The sequence below is a fragment of the Mustela lutreola genome, chromosome 2, assembly GCF_030435805.1.
Source record: "Mustela lutreola isolate mMusLut2 chromosome 2, mMusLut2.pri, whole genome shotgun sequence".
Lineage (NCBI taxonomy): Eukaryota > Metazoa > Chordata > Mammalia > Carnivora > Mustelidae > Mustela > Mustela lutreola.
The window spans coordinates 223285514-223303754 of record NC_081291.1 but is presented as its reverse complement, the minus strand read 5'-3'; the positions used below and the strand labels follow the sequence as shown (position 1 = coordinate 223303754).

General features: G+C 64.6%; 2 protein-coding genes across 2 annotated transcripts; one reads left to right on the top strand and one right to left on the bottom strand.

Moving 5' to 3' along the window:
* Positions 1–278: 278 nt before the first annotated feature.
* AIRE (autoimmune regulator) lies at positions 279–14068 on the bottom strand. The gene is made up of 15 exons (XM_059165114.1): positions 13887–14068; positions 13306–13594; positions 12703–12877; positions 12309–12464; positions 11947–12021; positions 11217–11330; positions 10292–10434; positions 10119–10199; positions 9334–9449; positions 8185–8284; positions 7519–7701; positions 6859–6977; positions 6670–6772; positions 4938–5006; positions 279–4106 (listed from the first exon to the last, which is right to left on the bottom strand). Exons 1-15 carry the CDS (start codon positions 14066–14068, stop codon positions 4026–4028), a joined length of 1986 nt encoding a protein of 661 aa, XP_059021097.1. The 3' UTR covers positions 279–4025.
* LOC131825444 (uncharacterized) lies at positions 11561–17536 on the top strand. The gene is made up of 2 exons (XM_059164892.1): positions 11561–16054; positions 16752–17536. The coding sequence occupies exon 1, from the start codon at positions 14390–14392 to the stop codon at positions 15344–15346; it is 957 nt and encodes a 318-aa protein (XP_059020875.1). The 5' UTR covers positions 11561–14389; the 3' UTR covers positions 15347–16054; positions 16752–17536.
* Positions 17537–18241: the final 705 nt, after the last annotated feature.

Here is an 18241-nt window from a genome sequence, read left to right as displayed (position 1 = left end):
GCTCTGTCAAGATGGGCAGGCGCAGGCTCGGGGCAGCAGTGGGCGACCACCCACACACAGGGGCTCCCAGCTCTGGGTACGCATGTCCAGCATGAAGTACACGTGCCCTTCAGAAATCATACCCACACAGTTAATTAAAAGCAATCTGAATGACAACTTGCAAAGGAAAATCATGCATGATCCCTGCTGTAACAACATGTACTCATTGTTCTGTGTTTCCTCCCGGAACTTCCCTCTGCCCGTGCGTGAACACACAGTATTACACACATACACACGCATGTATTCACATATGTATATTCTCTTTTTACATAAATCCTGTACATGTACACTCTATATACCTTCTTTCTTTATACATACATGTAGTCTACATCCATGTGTATGCGTAGATATATGTAAGTAGAAATACATAAATAGGTAAGTAAATACACTTAATTTAAATTAATACTCATCTGTTTCCCCACCAGGCTTGTACTCAGCATTTCTATTGTCTGGATAATACCCCCACTCTGGGCCTCTAAACCTGTTTATCAAGATATGCCTTGAACACAGAATGTTTGATGCATTTTCAAAGTCATAGTCACTAATTCTGCCAGTATTTGCCAACCAGCTCTGCTGGCCCTTGTCAGCCTGGTCTCTGCGTGGTCTGTCACACAGACTGCCCCCAGTGCACACCATCAGGAGGGGACAGGCAGCAAGTAACTAGACAAGAGACGGTCACAAAGGCAGTGGGGGTGGAGGGACAGACATGACTCCAGGCTCTTCACCTACTAGTGAGTGATGTCCCTGACCCTGAACCAGCCCAGCCCACTCAGTCCGCCAAATAGGACCGGGCACCTCAGGACAAGACTGGCCGTAGGGCCTGGCCTCAGATGAAACTCGGACCCCTTGCTCATAAACAGTGACAACAGAGCTTCCAAGCAAGTGCTGACCTGTCCACAGGCCTTGCCTGCCTCTTTGGACTAGAAGAGCTGATAATGGGATTCTGGCCCAGTCCTGGCCCCTGTAAAGAAAAAGGTCTTCAGGGCGCTGACTGACAACGGCAAGGGACTTAGCGAGGGGACCACCGCCGCAGGGCAGAGAGCTCGGGCTCACGTCTGAACACAGCCCCCGGACGTGGGATCCACGGCCAGGGAGCTGGTGCAGCCCCTGAGCAAGGACGGAGGACTGAGAAGAAACACCGAGGTGGGGACACCAGGGCTGGCCCCCGCTGGGACTCTTACAGAGGGCGACCTGGGTGACCAGCCAGCACTGGCGGCCCTCAGCATCTCAGAATGTGATGGTGTTTGGACACGGGCTCTTCCTAAAGTGCTTCCAGTAAAAGGAGGTCACGAGCACAGGTCCTAACCCCGTCTGACCAGGGTCCCTCTGAGACGTGGCGACGAGGACACACGCCGCTGAGGGAGCGGCAGCCCTCGGCAGCCGAGGACGCGCGGAGTGCCTAGGAGGGGCCGGTCTTGCCGCACCCGCAGCCCCAGGACTGAGCGTCTGCGGCCCGAGCTGCGCTGCGGGAAGCCAGGGTGGTGGGCGCTGGGTGTGAGGACAGGACCGGACCGGCCCAGTGCGCACCTGCCACTCGGGCTGTTACAAAGGCAGACACTGTTCTCGAGCTAGACAAGGCAGACAAACTTCCACGCCCACGGAAAGACAGGCGAGAGCAGGCAGACGTGTGACAGCTGGCGGGGCGTCCGCTCTCGGTGCGCGGAGCTCGGCCGGGCCAGCTGCAGGGCCACAGGGCCCCCCGGGAAGGCAGGGCTCTGCTCATCTCTGTCGTCCTGTCTGAGATGCTGAGGCACCTGACAGCCACGGGAAGGCAGGCTCATGGCCAGCAGAGAGCGACTGAAAATGTGGGCACACGCCGCCCTCCCTGGCCTGGGGCTGGAGGTGGGGGCTGGGGGTCCTTCTGCGCCTCTGGCCACGCACACCAGACAGTTCTCGCCGTTTCTCAAGGATGGAAGTGCCGCCTGATAGAGGCGCCCACAAAGCCGTGTGGCCCACGGTGTGGCCGGATGAGGGGAGCTCAGGGTCTCAGGGCCTCAGACCCCCCGGAGGAGAAGCCTGAGCTTAAGGAGATGAGCCAGGTGGGTCACCAGTGGGGCCCCTGAGCCCCCGGGGGGCCTCTGTGGGCCGGTCTGTAGAGGGATTCGGATGGAGCTGGGGTACACAGGCCCCGGAACCCCCAGGGGGAGACCCAGTGGTGCCAGGGCTGCCGAGGGGGCAGGCCAGCCCACGTCTGTGCACAGTGGCCGAGGGATTCCTGGTCAGGGTGCATTCCAGAAGAGGGGGTGTGGACGCCGATGGGCAGGGGGGTCCAGCATGTGGGTTCTCCCTGTCAGCTCCAACACCACGTCCCCCAGCAGCTGCTCAAGGTCCAGCCCCACTCCGCCCCGTCAGCGAGGGGGTCGGGACAGGCTGGGCTCAGGGCCCTGTGGCGCTCCTCCATCAGGGAAGCGGGGCTCTGTGAGCTGGGACGCCCCACCCCCCGTGCCCCTGCCCTGCTCTGGGCCACCGAGCCTGGGCCTGCCCGCGGGCCCTCCCTCCCCGTGCCCATCTCTGTCCCAGTCCAGTATGGGATCACCCGCCTACACGTCGGGGACGCCCCTCCTAGCCTTGTGGTCCCACTGGCTGTCTGTCCCACCACTGCCCACATGGCCTGGCTGGGCCAGCTGCCTGTTTGCTCTCAGAACACCAATGTCCACCCAGGGGACGTCCTCGCTTGAACAAGCAGCTCAACTAAGGGTCACGGGGCGCTTACCCTGGCCGCTGGGGGCTGGGCTGGCCTCCCAGCCCTGACCCGACCCTGAAGCACAGCCCCTCCCGCCCGTTCCCAAGGGGTTGCCTAGGAAGGTCGTGTGTGGATCAGGGGCCTAGAGGGGCCCGGAGAAGTGGGGTGAGCCAGCCAGACCCCCCGAGGCGACAAGGCCACGAGTCCTGTCCCGGATGTCACTCCCTGGCTGGGCTGCCCTGGGAGGGAACGCGAGCCGCCGTCCCAAGTCAGCACATGGCTCGCAGCTCAGCTGCCCACGCAGGGCAAGGCCCGTGGCCACTCCCTTCTTCCCCGTCAGGGCGATCCACCACGGGGTCCCTGCGGCTGGGGAGCTCTGATGGCCCCGATGTCTTCTTCCACCACAACCGACCCAGGCGCTGTGTCCTAGGCAGGGTCCTGGCCGGACCCTGGCCACGGGCCAGCGTCTGACCACAGCATGAGGAAGGTAAGAGGAGGGGCTGGCCCCGAGGCCCCTTCACCGCGACCCGCCGGCCCGGTGGTTGTCCCCCACCTGCCCCCTCAGCCTCCACCCCCAGCATCCTCCTGCCCCGGCCTGGACCTGCTTGTGCCTCACGGAGGTCACCTGCCTCCTACATGCGATCTGTCCCTCCAGCCGGAGAGCCCCCTCGGACCGGCGTGCCTGGACAGACACAGACCATCTGCCACGAAGGTCTCCCGGGTGAACGTCTGACGGAACAAGGAGGCGGACGGGGAGCCCCGAGGGAAGGAGGCTGTCAGTCCCCGAGGCTCTGAGGGACGCAGGAGCTGGGGCCTGTGGGGGCATCAGACGATGGGGGGGCCTGGACCTCACTGCAGGTGGACGGGGGGACAGGAGCCAGCAGAGAAAGGAGCACGTCGTCCGCTTCTCCGGCCCGCCCCTTCCCACCAGCGCGGCCTACGCCTGGGGCACGGGAAAGGCAGGGGGCCCACCCCCCACGGGAGAGCACGTCAAACCCCCCCAGAGTGGTTTTTATTTGAGTCTGTGCAACACTGGTGTGTGCACAAAGACAAGTCGCGGCTGCAAGCCGAGTGTAAACCACACCTGGACTTCCCTTTTTTCTTGGTCCTAACCCGGCTCCCAGGGCTGGGGCCTGTGTCCTGCTGCCCGCTCAGAGGAGGCCGCGTGAGCACGAGCGGGGACTCACAGGCATGCTGACTTGGAGTGGGGAGCGGGGAGCAGGGCTCTGCTCTCAGCTGAGGCTGCGTCGGCGGGGGGCCTCCCCTCCCCCAGGGCTGCCCCACAGACCCCAGCCATCCTGGATCAAGAAGGGAAGGTGGGCGCCTCGGCCAGCGGGCGGGCCATGCTCTGGATGGCCCACTGCAGGATTCCGTCGAAGGTGTGCTGCAAGACAGCAGAGCGGGGAATCGGGGACCGAGCACAGCCCACAGACAACTGTGCACAGCCTGGCCGCCAGGGTCACCAGGCATTCTGAGCACTCTGACCCTCCCATTCAGAGGTAGGGAAACTGAGGCCCAAGACACCACAAGACGTGCCAGGCGGGGATGGACTCCTCACCCAGTGCTCCGTCAGAGCATCCCGTAAGCACGGAGCGAGGCCGCCGCGGCTGTTCTGCCCCTTCTTCCGGGGGCTCTCTCCCTCCCCGCGCTCAGGGGCCCGGTCTCCGGCAGCTGCCCCTGCCAGAGCTACAGGGCCTGGGGTCCCCACCAAAGACACCTGAACTGTGTGGGACCCTCCTGTGCCCAGCCCACCGCACAGGGCAGGGCCCCTTGGCCCGAAGAGGACACATGTTGGCCCCCTGGCTCTGGGGATGGCTGGAGGAGTCTGACCCCTGTCAAAAGAAGGCGGAGCCCCTAGAAGCCCCATTTTCTTCCCAGTGACTGAAGCTGCTCATCCTTGGGGGCAGAGACCTGGGTTGATGGAGCCGTGAGAGGTCCACTGAGAGGTTACGGGGTGCCCGACCCACCCCCGGAGGACAGCAGGATTCAGCAGTGCTGGAGTGAGGTTCTGCAGTCCCCGGACCCCAGGGTCTAGGACCCCCAGACAGGGCTGGAGGTGGGAAGGGCTCAGGGCCCCCTGTGGGCTCCTGCATGTGCGGGGAGGGGCCTGCATGGGCCTGCTGTGATGCTTGGGAGCCCCCGAGAAGGGGGCTGTCCCAGCTGCTAGGGAGGCTTGGGTGCTGGCTGCTTTAGGGACCAGTGGGTGACATGTTACCTCGCTTAGGAGGGATTCCAGGTCGTCCCTGTGCAGAACCGGCTCGTGACCAGCAGAACTGTCCCCTGCCTGCAACCCAGGAAAGGAAGGTCAGCCCAGCTCCCGCACCCTTGCTAGGGACCGCCAGAATGAAGCAGAACTCCCTGCTGAGGCAACCAGGGTGGTGGGGGGGAGGGAGGCAGAGGCCCATGCCAGGGCAGGGGGCCGCTGCCCCAGACAGGGCCCTGGGATCTGAATTCTAGCACCTGGCTCCTCCCAGGCTGCTGGGCACGGGCAAGGTGGGCACAAGCGAGCTCCCGGCTGCGGGCCAGCTCCTGGTCCCCCTGGAAGCTGGTTCCCCGAGACCCCCAGGGCCGGCCTGCCTGCCTCTCCACCTGCTACGTGCAGCCTTCTGGGGAAAGCCAGGCCCTTAGAGAACCAGCTAGCAGGGAACCCGTCATGGATGGGGAAACTGAGGCCCAGAGAGGAAAGTGCCTGGTGCTATCTATGCCAGCCATTCAACCATCCAACAAACACTGCCAAAGCCCATGGTGCCCCTGGCTAAGGGGCCAGGCCAGGGAACGAACCACACAGGAGACCCGCCAGCTCCTGGCTCAAAATCACCAAGTCAAAGCTCATCAACACCAGTCCTGGGAGGCAGCACCAGCCCGAGGGCGGGAGGGGGGAGCACAACCTCCGGGGCGGGTCTGCGGGGGGCGGGGCTGGGGAAAAAGGTCCGGGGCCACACCCACATTCTTGGGACTGCGCCCGGGGAAGGTGGGGCTGCGGGAGGGGCTAAGGGGGCGGGGATGGCTACTCTCCAAGGTCATTACATTTTTACATCTCAAAGACGAGATCTTTTAAAAAGCAAAGATCCCAGGTGTCCAAGAGGAAGATCTTCTTTCGGGAAGGACCCCCGGGTTGGGGCGGGCACGGTGCAGACGGGTGGGGACAAGCCCTCCAGGCCCACCCGCGAAGTGCGCGGGCAGGTGCGGGCCGGGCTGTGGGGCTGTGCGGGAGTCCCCTCGTGGGCACGGCCTCGGCCCCCCAGTTCCTAGGCTGGCCTGTTACCCACACAGCGTGTCCGGGGAGTACTGTTGGGATGGAGGATGGGCCTCGGATGGGGGTGGGACTTCTGGCATCCCCCAGGGCCCTCAGAGGTTGTCCTGGGGTCAGGGACACGTCCAGAAGCCCCTGCACACAGAACTCCCAGCCCTCGGGCTCCCGGGACCAGCGCTGCTGAGCAGGAAGGCAGACTGACGACCACGGAGAGCTCTCCCGGCTGCGGCGGGGCGGGGCGGGGGGGGGGGGGTTGCAGGGGTCCCGGGGCGGGGGCGCCCGGAGGAGCCGGAGGACTAGGAGCCCCGCACAGCCGGGCCACACGGGGCAGCCCAGTGGGCTTGCTCTTCCCAGGTGTGGGGCCTCCGTGCTGCTCCCGCCTCGCCGCACCCACGGGGGCTACGTGCGCCCCAGGGACCGGGAGAGGGGGACTTGGGGCTGGGCTCGGTCACCGTGAAACGGGCATCCAACCGCCAACTCCTACGGCTGTTGCTTAGTGGGTGTCTCTTTCAAACCGATGCTAAGTTACCCCAAAGGGGCCCGTTTGAACAACTGTACGGTGTGAAAACAACCAACGAAGGGTCCATTGTGCACACCCGGGGAAGGGGGCACCTGGGCAGTCCCTGGAGGTGTCCCGGCCACCCCAATCCCACCCCAATCCCGCGGGGTCGGGGCCTCCCCGGGTAGCACTGACCTTGGCAGGCCCTAGCAAAGCGCGGGCGGGGTTCGGGGCAGTCGCCCCCTCCTCGGGGGCCGGGGCTGCGTCCCCGGAGCAGGATCGGCAGCGCGGGACGGCCCTGCGCACAGCGGACGAGGGTGTCGGGGGCGCCGCGGCCAGCGGTGTCCCTCCCCGGCCCGGTGCCCCAGCCACCGTCGCACTCACCCTGGCCGCGCGACGGCCCCGGGGAAGTGGCAGCGCCAGTGGAAGGCGGCGGCGCAGTGCGCGCACCGCAGCGCGTCCGATCCGTCCCCGCACACGCCGCACCGCGCGCCCGCGGGGCCCTGGAGGGGAGCAGCGCGGTGACCAGAGAACAGGGGTTCACGCACGGCCACGCCCTCTGCCCCGCCCCTGGGAGCTCGGGACACCGGGCACCCTCGGACTGCAGCCGGGAGAGACCTCCTCTGCCGTGGTGGGCCCGGACCCCTTTTTAGGGCTGGTCAAGGGGACCCCAGGACTGCACCCCCAGAGGAGGCGGGAGGGTGTGGGGGACTGGGACTCCCCAACATGGGGGGCCATCCCCCTTATCGTGGTACCTGGGGGTAGGGGTCTCAGGATCAGGGACAGAATCTCACTCCCGCTGGGGTCCCTCCAGAAGCTTCCTTCCCGGCCCAGCTCTGGGGGCGCTTCTCCATCACCCAGCCCCCGGCCGCCCTCTCCACGGCCAGTCTGGAGGCTCTTGGCAAAGGCCTCCCTTAGCCCTGACCCTGACCACCCCCTGCCCCGACGACGACCCCCTCTTCCTCAGCGTGTCAGAGCTCCATGTGGGGGCCTGCAGGCCCTGAGCCCCCATCATACAGCCACCCGACCCCAGCACCCCCTCACCTGCTGCCCCTCAGGGCCCACACACAGTAGGGGGCGCAGGGCTGAGGGGTCCAGCACCGGCAAGGGGGCCGCCGAAGGTGGGGCCGGCAGGTGCTTGTAGGGGACGGCGGTGTCGACCCCGACCAGGGTCTCCCTGGACAGTCCCTTCGCCTCTTCTCCTGTCAGCCTCAGTCCCAGAAGGACCTGGAACCGGAGGGTCAGGGCTTGGAGAGGCCACAGGGGGACTGGCACAGGCCACCCAGGGAGTCAGTGATCCCCGGACCCTGGGAGCCCAGGGGAGCCCAGGGGAGCTGGTGTCGGGGAACCCCGCCCTGGGTTGGAAAGGTTTGGGTCCAGTTGCTCAGCAAGGTCCTTGCGCCCCCATCTGAGGCGGGGTGTCTGCGGCCCCTGCGGGCTGTGTTCTATCGCCCGCGTCTCAGCTGCAGCCGGATGCTCAGAACGTTCTGAGATAATGTTCTCAGTAGCCGAAGGGTATCCCTGTGCTGGACCGACAGAGCTGAGGCCAGAGAAATGGGGCCACTGGAAGGGCCACTTCCCAGTGTGGAAAGCCGAGCCGGTGAGGCCAGGCCGGGGCGGGGAGCGCACAGCTGCATGGCTGGGGCCGGCCCGACCTGCAGGGGTGGCCAGCAGGCTGGACAGAGGGCCCTGGAAGGAGCCTGCACGTACCGGGGGCTCCGCGGGCGGCTCCGGGGGCGGGGGCTCCTCGGCCCGGGGCAGGTCCGGCGGGGCTCTTGCCTGCAGGCATCTGGAACACCTCCACGTCCCGCTGCTCCCGTGGCCACCAGCCAGGGGCGTGCAAGGAAAGCAGAAGGGACAGTGGACTCCCAGCGCGCAGGGCAGGGGAGGCCTGAAGTTCCCTCCAAGTCACCCCTCTCCCTCTTCAGGTGGGGAAACGGAGGCCCAGGCAGGCCGGTGGGCAAAGCCACACTGGAGGCGCTGGCCCGGCCAGTCTGCGGGAGAGCCCGGGACACTGGGGAGGTTACCCCTGCTGGGGGGGCCCTCGCAAGCCTTGTCGCTGTCCTGTCTGAGAGCGTCTCTGCCGAGCCCCGAGAATCCGGGACTCCTGCTAACCTAGAGTGGCCTGGGCGTGCCTCTCATGGGCCCCGCCGTCAGTGGGACCTCTCTGACCCGGGGTGTTTATAGCCCCCGGACCCACGTTTCCACAAGCGGGTGGTGCCCAGCAGAAGGGGACGTGCTCAGGGGCAGGAAGGCAGACCGCAGCCCCGCCCCAACACTCTCGTTCTGGTGACAAGCATCTGGGGCAGAGACAAGCCACCTGGTCAGGGTCACTCAGGGGGCTGGGCCAGGATAGAAGATGGTCCCTTGTCCCACCCCGGCTCTTCCCCTCCTGCTGTGGGAGCTGGCAGGAGAGGCTAGGGCTGGGAGTGTCGGGGGCAGGGAGAGCCAGGAGGCAGACTCCGGACGGGTACCCTGCCTGCGATGGGCAAACCCGGCCTGACTTTGAAGACGACCTTGCTTGGAGAGGGGGGGCCCGGCGGCCTGGGGGAGTTTGGGCTGGGGGGTGTGCAGTGAGATGGGACAGGATAGCCCTTTGTCTTTCTTCTCTGTCCTCTGGGCCCCCCTCCTGGCCAGGCTTGAGGGGTGATGGGGGAGCCATGTGGGCACACGGGGAGGTGGGGAGGGAGGACCCAGGCCCCAGCCTCACTGTCCAGGGATGTGAAAGAAGGCCTCCCTCCCAGCCACGGAACGGACCCACGGAGGACCCAGCCTCCTGCCCGGGGTCAGGGTCCGCTGGGTAGAAGAGGCCACGGAGGCAGGCGGGGGCAGCCTGGGTGGCCAGCATGCTGGGCTCACCTGGGAATGTCCCGGAGCGGCGGGGACAGGCAGGCCAGGTGGAAGGCCCGGGGGCAGCCGTCGCAGCAGATGAGCTCCCCCCCGTCCCGGCACACGGCACACTCGTCCTCGTTCTTCTGACGCGGGCGAGACACACGCAGCCTCTGGGAGATCCCGGGGTGGCGGGCGCCCTCCCGGGGAGCCCCTCAGAGCAGCTCCACTGCTGCGTCCCCTGCCTGCTCCCTGCGGGCCCTCAATGTCCCCACCTCGCAGCCCTGCCCAAATGGTGCCACAGTCACCGCGGGGTCACCTCCTCCGCGGGGTCACCTCCTCCAGAAGCCCACCAGACCATGCAGCCTGGCCCAGCGAGGAGCACACTCGTTGTCGTAACCAGCCCCCCGCCCCCGCCCTGCCCCCGGCCACTGCCTTCCGGGGAGCCCTGGGAGGCCGGCTGGGATCCCGCCCTTCCTGAGGCCTGGGGCCCAGCACCCCGCCCGGTGTGGGCGGGGGCTGCCAGAGCCGTGACCTTGCCTGGGAGCCCAAGGACAGGAGCTGATGCTCCGCTTCCTGACCCCCACCCACTGGCCCGCTGGGAGACAAGGGACAGCGGGTGCCTAGACCCGTCAAAGCCCGGTAGGACTCGCTTTCCCTGACTTACTTGGAATTTTACGGTTGTGTGTTACCAGAAAGCGTAGTGTTAAGGGAAAGCCAGGCCTCTGTCCTCACCCCCACGGGAGCGCCCCGGGCGCGGGGCAGAAGGCGATGGAGGCGCGTCCCACCCCCTCCCCCCGTGCGCGGCGCATTACCTGGTGGGGCTGGGGCTCGCTGGGGAGGGCGGGAGCCGCCAGTGCCCTGCCCTGCTGGCCGGCTCTCTGCTCGCCTCCGCCCTGCTGAGGGAGGGGAGGGTCACCACCGGAGGAGCCCCGCCCCCCCGCAGGCCCCGCCCCAGCTGAGCTCGGGTGCAGAGCGCGGTGCTTACGGGGGCAGAAGCCTGGGGCCCCTTGGCCCGGACCAGTGTCTTCAGGCCGCTGCCCCGCGTCTTGCTCTTCCCCCCGCTGGGGTCTTCGAACTTGCTGGGAGTGTAGAACTCCCCCCCGACCTGGATGCACTTCTTGCCTCCACCTGGGAGGAGAGTCCGGCTGGACGGTGCTCGGCGGCCCCGGGACCGGGCACCGGGGCAGGCTCTCGCCCGGCCGCTGGCTCCCGCCACGCCCCCGCCCCGCTCAGCCCCGCTCCGCGCGGGACCAGGCTCCCGAGGGACACTGGGGACACTGGGTCCGATGACGGGTGCCCCCAAGAGCGGAGAGGACACAGGCACAAGGAGGAGACCCTGTGGCTTGGCGGCAGACAGCCGGGCGGAGGCCTGCCGGCATCCCGGGGGAGGGAGCTGCGAGGCGGGGAAAGTTTTCTGGAGCCTTCGGAGGGAGCAACGCCCTGCGACACCTTGATCTGGGGAGTCTGTTGTTCGAAGCTGCCCGCTTTGTTGGCCGTTGGTCATAACTGCCATGGGGAGCTCCTGCAGGGTCCTCGGGGCCCTCCCTGGGACCCTCCCTGGCTCCAGGGGCCAGCTGGCCCTCACTGTCCTCAGCATCCCCACGGGCAGCTGCCGAGCTCAGAGGGAGGGAAGGGAGGTGGGGGGGCGCACAGGTGTTCAGGCTGTCCTGGGGAGGGGTGAGTCCAAGACCCTGAGGGGCCCGTCTGAATGCGCAGAACTGACCCAGGCTTGGCCCTGGACCGCGGGCCCCCCAGAAGTTCAGGGCCCCGCACCCCCGAGGGGAGCCCTCGGTGCCTGTGCCCCCTCCAGAGGTAGCAGAGTCATGGTCCCGCCAGCGCTGGGGCCGCGAGGTGCTCAGGGTGGTCGGGGGCCCGGGGGCCTGCGTCCCTCCGGCAGGTGAGCCGTCTACCTGACTCGAACACCTGCTGGATGAGGATCCCCTCCACCGCCCCACAGGCTCCTGGGACGTCCCCCGACGACACCGTCACGGCCCTCTGGACCGAAGTGGCCATGGTCTGAATTCCTGAGAAGAGGAGAGGCAGCTGGGGGGTCACCCGTGGCAAGGAGAGCCCCTGGACGCCGCCTTCCTGCAGGCGGCGGCGGGGAGGGGGGCAAGAGGGGCCTGGGCTGTGGAACCCGTCTTTCCTTCTGCCCAGGGCGGGCGCGGGAGGGGGCCCAGCCCCTGGACGCAGACAGACAGACAGACAGCCCGTGAGTAACTGTACAGAGAACCCGTGGTGGTGTGTGCGTGTGCGTGTGTGTGTGTGTGTGTGTGTGTGTGTGTGAACTCACTCCGGGCAGGGATGAACACGGACCCAGCGCCTGGCCCTGGGCTGCTGGGAGGGAGGCCAAGTTCAGGGGCAGCCTGCAGGTCAGGTGACCACAGAAGGTCTCTGAGGTCCCCCGGGCTGGAGCAAGGAGGGACAGAGAGGGGCCAGGCTTCATCCAGCAGACGGACAAGCAGGACACTCTGGAGGAAGCGTGGTTTGGGCTGACCCTGAAGGACGGGGACACGGGGCCAGCCACATGTGGGGTGATCGGAGACGCCAGGACAGGCCCTCCAAGGGCAGCACCCCACTTCGGCCCCTGATCCCCTGACCGCGGCCGCAGGGCACGGGGCGGCAGGGCGTCTGGCTCACCAGTTCCCGGCGGGAGGCGCTGTGGCTCCGCGCTGCTCTCGGGCTTCTTGGACGGCTTGGCCTTCGCCTGGGAGCCTGCAGGGGGCGCAGCAGCCCGACCCTCATCTCCCTGCAGGGGCCAAGGTGGGGCCTCCCCAACTCGCTGGGGTCCCCTTGCTTTACTGAGCTCTGGTGTCCACATCCTGCCCACTTCCCAGGGTCCCGGGACAAGGGACGGCTAGGCTCACCCTCTAGGTATCCAGAGGGGACCAGTGCAGCCCCTGCCGAACAGGCTCCAGGCCAGGCGGTGGGGAAAGGGGTGTGGTCAGGGGTGAGGCGCTCCCCAGGGCAGTCTGTGCCCAACTAGCTCCTCAACTAGGCACCTGGGCTGGAGGTCCCCCGTGGAGACGATGCCACAGGCAGGGCGACTCTTGGCTCCTCCGGGGCCTTCCTCTTGGTGGGGGGTCTGGGCAGCAGCACTGGGGCCTTGGGGCCCGTCGGGGGCTTCCTCGCCTTCCGGGGCTGGGTGAGGTCCACATCTGCAGGGTGCAAGGGGGGCCGAGCCTCAAGACCGGAGCCCCCACCGTGGCAAGGAGGGCAAGACCCCGGCCCTTCGGCACACAGAGCCCAGGACGGTCCTGGGTGATGTCCAGGGGCTCCCTAACCACGCCCGGCCCTCCCTCCTCAGTCCAGCTGGAGTGACTCCAGCCGCCGCAGGCCCCCAGCGAGGGGGCCCGAGCCCCGTGGACCCCCGCGCCCCCACAGTGCCCTCCCCACCTTTGGGGAAGCCATCTAAGATGGGCTGTAGCCGGGCGTATCTCTCCAGGTTGTAGTCCTTAAAGAGAACCCTCCAGAAGTCCAGGATGGCAGCTGCGTCCTGGGTCAGGAGCCACGAGAGGAGCGCGTGGAAGGCCTGTGGGCAGCCTTCCTTCTCCTTCAGGCGCAGAGTCTCCTGAAGCAAGGCGGGGAGTGGGAGGCCCTGCCGCCTGCCTCCCCAGTACCCCTACTTCCTGCCACCCTCCCGGAGGGTGCTGCAGGAGACGTGGGCGCCGTGTCCATGCCCCTGGGTTGAGGTGGGCGTGGGCATGCCCGAGGGCGCTGGGGGCGAGGGAGGCCGGCCTGGGACTCGGGGACCACAGCCCTGGCTTGGAGGGCAGCTTCAGGAGGGCCGGGAGGGGGCATCGGGAGGACAGGAGCTTGTCCTGGAGGCCAGGCCCCTGACCTGTGATCACACCAGCAGCCCCCGTCCCAACCTTCTGACCCCCACTCGTGGGGGGCCAGTGAGGTCCATCTGAAGCTCGCCCTCCCAGACATTGGCCCTGGCTCGACGGCAGGGCTTGGGGAGACCAGGGGGTGCCGGGAGTCTGGGTTGGGGCCCACCTGGAACTTGTCCTCGGGGACCACGTCGTGGTCGGCCAGCGCGTGCAGCAGCGGGAAGGCGCTGTCCACGGCCACGGCGATCTCTGTGCGGTGCAGCCTCAGGAGACGGCGCAGCACAGCGTCCCCACCTGCCCGGGCCTCGCCCGCCGTCGTGGGTTCTGGGGGCATGGGACTCGGGGCCCCCTCTCCCCGCCTGGGGTCCCGCGGCCTTGGGGCGCCACTGGCCTTGGGGAGTGGCTGGGCCATCTCTGCCTCCTGGCCCTCGCGCGGCCCCTGTCCAGGGGCACAGCTGGGAGGGCACCCGTGGAGGGCTGAGCCCAGCCAGCACCCCGTCTCTGTTATAGCAGACTCTCCCCGAAAAGAGCAAAGGCTGTTTCCCCAGAGCCAATCAGGGCCAGAGGGCGGGGCCAGAAAGGAAAATTCTGTGTGATCCAGTGAGGACCAGGCCCCAGGCCCCCCAGCTCCACGCCTGCCAGAAGGCTGTTGGCATCCCTCCCCTTGGTAAAGGAGGCTTCTGGGCTGGGGCCGACCCCTCGGTGAGAGGGCTGGGAGGCAGCCAGCCCAGGCACCCTCCACCTCACCCAAGGCGCACGGGCCACTCCGCCCGGGACCACGGGGCTGACTGGGGCAGGGTCCCCCGTGGGGAGCGGGCATTACCACCTCCATTGCTCAGGGCCTGGGCCTGGGCCGTGGGAGGGTCAGATGGAGGAGTGGCTGTCGGGTGGAGGACTGAGTGCCTGCCGGTGGGCGCAGCACCGGGCATTGCCTACAGGCTGTGTGGCGCCGGCCCCGTGGCTTTCCTTCTCGGAGACCCATCTTCCACGGGAGCACACGCCCCCGGGGGACCCGCTGCAACCTACCCGCCCCTTCCCGCAGGTGTGTTCCGAAAAAGCTCAGAGAAGGCAGCTGGCGCGGTGGACCGACGCCCCGAGCGTGGGCCCCTGCCCTTGTCCTGCTCACGGCCCAGTGGAGGGACGCCCCAGGAGCCTTTCCAGGGCCGGCGACGGAGGCTGGAGGATGATGCCGGGAATCGGGGAGGCCGTCCTGGGGGGCTGTAGCAGGCGGGGGACCTGCATCCCAGGCTATGATGGGTGCTGCCAGATCACGGGACCCAGCGTGGCCTAGGGCAGAGGCACAAGGGCCACAGACGAAAGGCACGTCCAGGCGGCCGGGCTTCAGAGCCACGGGAGGTCTTTTGGAAGAAGAACCTGGACAGTCTTGGATGGGCTGGTGGTCAGTGTGGGGCGGGAGGACCCAGGAAGCCCGGGGTCAGGGCAGGGCTGCGCTGGGAGGAGGGGCCGCCCACAAAGGGAGGGGCCCAGGCAGATTCCGTGGGGGTGTCGCCAAGATTCACGAGGTCGCTATGTTCTCTACTGTGGTGGGAGTTCTGGGGGCGCTGCTGAGGGCCTCCTCCTGCCACGGGAGGCCTGTGTGGGTTTGTCCCCCTCCCTGGGCTTGGGTCCCTCGGATTGCTGCCCGATGGGTGTTCTGGGGTGTTCGGGAACAAGCCTGGGCTCGGGCTATGGGGGTTGTCACCCAGAGAGCTGGGACCTGTTGTCACCCAGAGAGCTGGACCTCAAGAGCAATGAGGATCAGAGCAGACAGGGCCGGCTGTGGAATGTTCTGGGGCCTCCCGCCTGGGAGCAGAGCCCTCGCGCTGCCGGCCTCCAGCTGCGAGCCCAGCAGCTGCAGTGCTGTGGGCGGTGGCCGCGGACGGTGGGGCTTGGGGCGGTCCCAGCCTGTCCTGCCTTGTGCCATCACAGATGCCCAGAGGGTACACCCCAGGCTCCCACTGACGCCGGCCCGGCTGCCCTCTCAGAGAAGCACGCTCGCCCCACCCCTGGCCAGGCCGCTCTGCCGCGGGATCACTGTGACCTCTGAAAGAAAACAGAAGTCGCAGTCACTGCTGACCATAGCATCTGCTGGAGCAGCCGCGTCCCCGCTCACAGGGGTCCGGTCTCAGGGAGCCGAGCACTTCGTGTCCCATCTGAGGGCACCTGCTGGGCCGGCAAGCTGCAGGGATCCCACAGAGAGGCTCTAGGGGTGCTGAGGAGCCATGCTGGTGGCGTTAGGGTGCCCGCAGCCACTCCCCTGGCAGCTCAGTGTCCCCCTACGTCGGGCCAAGCTGCCCTGCAATGTCACTCGGACAGCCGGCCGAGTTTTCCCCCAGCAGCCGACTCATCAAGGGACACTTTAACCACAAGACAACGGTCCAGGGGATAAAAATAGCCAAAAGGATTGAGTCTTCGCTTTTCTCGAGCTGTGAAAGCCTTGTGGGTGCACCTGGGTCAGCAGCCGGCCTGGCCTACAGGTGCCGCCCAGCTTCTCGCCAACAGATCTGCGAGGCTTCTTGGAGAATCTTGGACTTTCCACCCCGTGGGGGTTTCCCTGGCAGCCCCCTCCTGCAGGGTCTGCTGGGGGCGGCCTACGAGACCCAGAGAGGAGCCAGGGCAAGCCCCCCCCCCCCCGCCTTCAGCTGCCCCTGGCTGTCAGAGAGCTGGGCCTTACTCAGGTCCCCCTCGAGGCGCAGGGCACAGAGACCCGCCGGCCTCTCGGCCGTCCGTCTCCAAGCCTCTGTCCCCACCTGGGCGGGATCTCTTCCTCAAGCGTGGTCATGTTACACAGCAGACGCGTCCGGCCCACCGCGCCCCGGGCCCTGTTCTGAGTACTTCGCAATTACACTTTGCCCCGCTGGGCCCGCGTTGATGACCCCATTCTACAGATGAGGAGACTGAGGCCCAAGGAGGCTGTGAGTAAAAGGCCTTGGATGGACGGTGTCCGGGTCCACGCTCTCAGCACACAGGACACTGCTCACAGGCCCAGGCCGTGTCAGCTCAAAGAGAGGAAAATGCTTCCTATGTGATGTGCCCAGAGATCAGGGCAGGGTCAGGCAGAGACCGGAGGGGGCTGCTCCTCGGCTGCTCGGCTTGGCTCCCTCAAAGAAGCCTGGACTCGGTGACCTTCTGTGTTGCCGCAGATGGAGGCTTCAGAATGTGTGGCTCCCGGGAGGGGCTGGGCTCCCAGGGGTAAGGAGGTAGAGACCACTTCAGGGCACTTGGGCCTCAGCTCGGGGAACAGGGCAGGAGGGGACTTCCCACCTGGGAGGGCATCCGGGGAGGCTCAGGCTCCTGGTGACACTTTGCCAGGACCTTAACATCCTGTCGGCCACCAGCGAGCTGCGTGACCCTGTCTGAGCCTCCGTTGGCCCGTGAAAGATGCTCAACATTACTAATTCTTAGAGAAATTTAAAGGAAAACCAAATGAGAGGCCACCTCGCACCCACCAGGATGGCTATTATCCCAAACTAGAAAGTAGTATGTTGGCGAAAATATGGAGAAATTGGAACACTCATACGTTGTCGGGGGAATGCAAATGGTGCACCCACTGAGAAAAATGGTGGCTCCCCAGTAATTTCCTTCGTAAGTTAAGGCCTTCTTTTTTTTAAGACTTTATTTTTAGGTCATCTCCACACCCAACGTGGGGCTCAAACCCACAAACCCAGGATCAAGAGTCACAAGCTCCCCCGACTGAGTCGGCCAGGTACCTCGATATGCTGAATTCTTCAGTGAGAATTGCTATTCCAGTCCCAGCTGCGCCCCCAAAGGAACTGGAAGGAGGTGTGCAAAAGCCAGTGCAAAAATGTCCACGGCAGCACTATTCAACAGCGGTTACGGGGCGGGAACAACCCAGTTGTTCATCTATGGAGGAATGGACACATCAAACGCAGCCTAGCCACACGATGGAATTGTTCAACTGTGAAAAAGATGGGATACAGACCCTGCTGCAGTGCGGATGCGCCTCGAAAGCGTGATGCTCGCTGAAGTAAGCCAGACGTAAAAGGCCGCCTGCTACACGGCTCCATTTATATGAAATTCCCAGAAGAGGCAAATCTGTGGAGACAGAAAACAGATCAGTGGCTTGTGGAGCTGGGGGGGTGGGGTGGGCAGCGAATGGGTATGGAATGTGCATGCGGGGTGACCAAAAAGTTCTGGAAATGGACAGGGATGGTTGCACACCATTACAGTGGACTAATTACTCCAGGATCTTGAACTTTCAAATACTAAAACTTTTAAATTTTATGGTATGTTTATCTTACTATAAATAAAAACTTGGTCTAAAGATCAGGCAGATGTATTGGTGGGGATCTATCTGTGGTTTCTCTGCTCTGTTCCATTGATCTGTGTGTCTGTCCATCCACCAGGACCACACAGTCTCGAATACCACAGCCATAAAGTGAATCTTGAAACCCAGTAGGCCATCTCTATCTGCTCCCATTTTACTTTTCTTTTTCAAAATTGTCTCTGTTACTCTAGTTTCTTTGATTTTCCATATAAATTTTTAAAATGTTCTATTTATAAAAAATCTTGCTAGGATTCTGATAGGTTCACTGTAGTGAACCTTTGTATCAATTTGAGGGAAATTAACATCTTTATTATGTTGAGTGTTGCAATCCATGAACATGGTATGTCTCTCCATTTATTTAGACCTTCACCGATTTCTTCCATCAGGGTTTTGTGGTTTTCAGTCTGCGAGTCCTACACATGCTTTACTAGACTTGCACCTAAGCAGTTAATCTTTTGAGCAAGGGTAAATAGTTCTATGATTCTACTTTTGATGTCCACGTGTTTGTGCATTGTTAGTGCATAGAAATACAAATGACTTTTTTTTTTTTTTTTTTTTTTGCATGTTCATCTACATCCCACAGCATTGCTGAACTCCCTTTATTGGTTCTAGAAGTGCTTTAGAATCTTCGGGATTCTCTGCAAACACAGTCATGTCATCAGTAAACAGAAACAGTTTCGTCTCTTCCTCCCCAGTCTATACTGACTGTTAATTTCCTTGCGTTGCTTTATCGCACTGCCCAGACTTCCAGCACGATGTTGAATAGAAGTGATGAGAGTGGACACCCTTGCCTTGTTCCTGATCTCAGGGTGAA

Coding starts and splice junctions, on each gene's coding strand:
- AIRE (XM_059165114.1), bottom strand. CDS start 14,068: ATGCCCGGTGCTGCGCCCACCGGCAGGCACTCAGTCCTCCACCCGACA. Junction 8,285..9,333: donor CCGCTCCGGGACATTCCCAG/GTGAGCCCAGCA, acceptor CCACGGGAGCAG/CGGGACGTGGAGGTGTTCCA. Junction 4,107..4,937: donor TGGAATCCCTCCTAAGCGAG/GTAACATGTCAC, acceptor GCTGTCTTGCAG/CACACCTTCGACGGAATCCT.
- LOC131825444 (XM_059164892.1), top strand. CDS start 14,390: ATGATGGGTGCTGCCAGATCACGGGACCCAGCGTGGCCTAGGGCAGAG.